At 66.8% G+C, this 2,097-nt stretch overlaps 1 protein-coding gene across 1 annotated transcript; it reads left to right on the top strand.

The window, feature by feature from the left end:
- Positions 1-864: 864 nt before the first annotated feature.
- On the top strand, positions 865-1,837 carry EMIHUDRAFT_447231 (hypothetical protein). The gene is made up of 4 exons (XM_005774443.1): positions 865-1,042; positions 1,109-1,259; positions 1,330-1,503; positions 1,575-1,837. The coding sequence occupies exons 1-4, from the start codon at positions 891-893 to the stop codon at positions 1,761-1,763; spliced, it is 666 nt and encodes a 221-aa protein (XP_005774500.1). The 5' UTR covers positions 865-890; the 3' UTR covers positions 1,764-1,837.
- The last annotated feature ends 260 nt before the right edge of the window (positions 1,838-2,097 follow it).

Below are 2,097 nucleotides of genomic sequence, written 5' to 3'. Positions count from 1 at the left end.
CGCCAGTGATGACGAGGCAGAAGCTAGTGCAGACGAGAGCAGGGGAGACCCGGGGACTGGGGAGCCGGAGCAGACGGCATCGGCCGCCGAGGGAACGTTGGGAAGAGGCACGAGGAGGGCGGCGACCTCGACCGACTATGGAGGACCCGTCGCCAGACGACGCAGGGCAGAAGACGGTGAGGCGGAGCAGACGCGCAGGGCGAGACGAGGGAGGGAGCAGGACTTTGCGGAGATCAGCAGGAGGATGTACGAAGAGATTAGGAGCAGCAGGGACCCGAGGGACCATGTGGAAGACGGCTAGTGCTAGTCCCCCACCGGGAGGACGACCCCGGCTAGTCGCCGACCACACCCACAAAGAACCCTGCACAAAGATCGCAAGGGCGGGGGCCTGTTCCTTTTTACCCATCTCACAGTAGAGAGGTGTCCGTTTTTATTTATTTATTTATTTATTTAGGGCTGGGTCGAGGACAGACACGTCCCCACCTTTGCAGGATTTTGCAAAAGCGAGGGGGGAGGGCGCATCGCGGCGCGGAGAGGGCTGGGCACGGGCACAGGGGGTCTCTCTCGCATAGGAAGATAGGATACGCACTCGGCGGCACGAGGGCAGGGCTGGGCGTCCTGTTTGTGCTCCCCTCCGTATCCCTCGCTCTTGGGCACTATTCATCTGACCACTCATCAGAGGGGCTTCTAGGCGATCGGCCGCGCTCCGGGGCAGGGCTGGGTAGGATGGGCTCGGGCCACTCGCCCGTGCGGGTGTATCCCCGCATGAGCCGGATGGAGGCCTCGACTGTCCCTCGCGGGATGGGAGGACGGCACGCCGGCCCAAGTTTTTTCTTTTTCCTTCTTTTCGTCGCGCTGCCGCAGCCGGACGCCTGCGCGCATAGCGACACATGAACTGTGAGCAGATAGCACTCGAGGAGCTGCACGTGGAGCGCTTCCAGCTCAAGGAGGTGCTGAAAATCCTGCTCCACTCCATCATTTTCCAGCGGGCGCTCGGCGAGTGCCGGCTCCGCGACGTCGACTCGGAGCTGTTTGACATCTCGTGCGCCGCCAGCCCTGCATCGGCGGAAATGGCGGCCCTCGCTGACTTCCGCTCGCGCGGCGCCAGGTACGTGCGATGTGACTCCAGGCTGGTCGAGGCGCGGGTGGAGGAGCATGCCGAGGCCTTCTCCTCTGCGATCGAGCGAGGCGCCCGCGTGTCGCTCGCCTTCTTTGAGCGGCGCGCGCGCCAGGCGGCCTTCGGTCTCTTCCGCTCCGAGGCGCGACCCGGGCCTGCTCCTCGCGAGACGACGCCCGCTTCGCTCAGCCTCCCTCCCGGCTCCGGCGCAGGAGCGCGTCGTCTGGGAGCGCTGGACCATCCCGCTGGTCGTCGTGCCGAACTTTGCGCAGCTGCACCGGCACATGGGCGGCGCGCAGATGCCGCCGGGCGCGCACGGCGCCGGCCGCTCGACCGAGGCAGACAGCCAGGACGAGGAGACCCGGAGGCGACAGGCGTCGCTCGAGGGGCCGCCACTCCCCCCGCCCTCCTGGGTGGAGCTGGGAGCTCACCCCGCGCTCTCTCTGGGCTTGGGCAGGCCGTGCTGCGCCGGCGGATCGAGTTCATCCTGACCGTCGCGAGCGGGCGGCGAGAGCACATACCGCCCGCCGACGGCCTCGGAGGAGAGGCTTTGTGGTTCGAGATCTCTACCGACGCCGACAGCTGGTCCGGCCTCGACTTGCTCAAGCAGCTGCTCTCGAGCCCGCCGCAGCTCGGATCTGGATAGCCAAAGGGTTGGGGGACCTACTGTTGGCCAAACTTAATAGCCCGCTTTTGAATAAACAGCCCGTGTATATTACACGTTTATGCTGTAGCACTGTGAGGGCCACGGCGCGCCGTAAGAGCACGCACGGTCGTGCCGACGGCCGACGGGCTCACGGCCTCGGCTCGCCCGCCGAGCCCGAGAGGCGCGCCCAGGCGGTCTCTCGCTCTCTCGCTCGCTCTCGCCTCTCTCCTCGCTCTCTCCTCTCTCTCTCCGGACTCGGTCTCTCTACCCGCTCCTGCCTCCTCCCCCCTCCCCCCCCCCCCCCTCCCCCGGCCTCGCTGCCCCACCCCTCCCC

The sequence above is a fragment of the Emiliania huxleyi genome (genome assembly GCF_000372725.1).
Source record: "Emiliania huxleyi CCMP1516 unplaced genomic scaffold EMIHUscaffold_3108, whole genome shotgun sequence".
Taxonomy (NCBI): Eukaryota; Haptophyta; order Isochrysidales; family Noelaerhabdaceae; genus Emiliania; species Emiliania huxleyi.
This window is presented reverse-complemented; position numbering and strand designations above follow the sequence as displayed.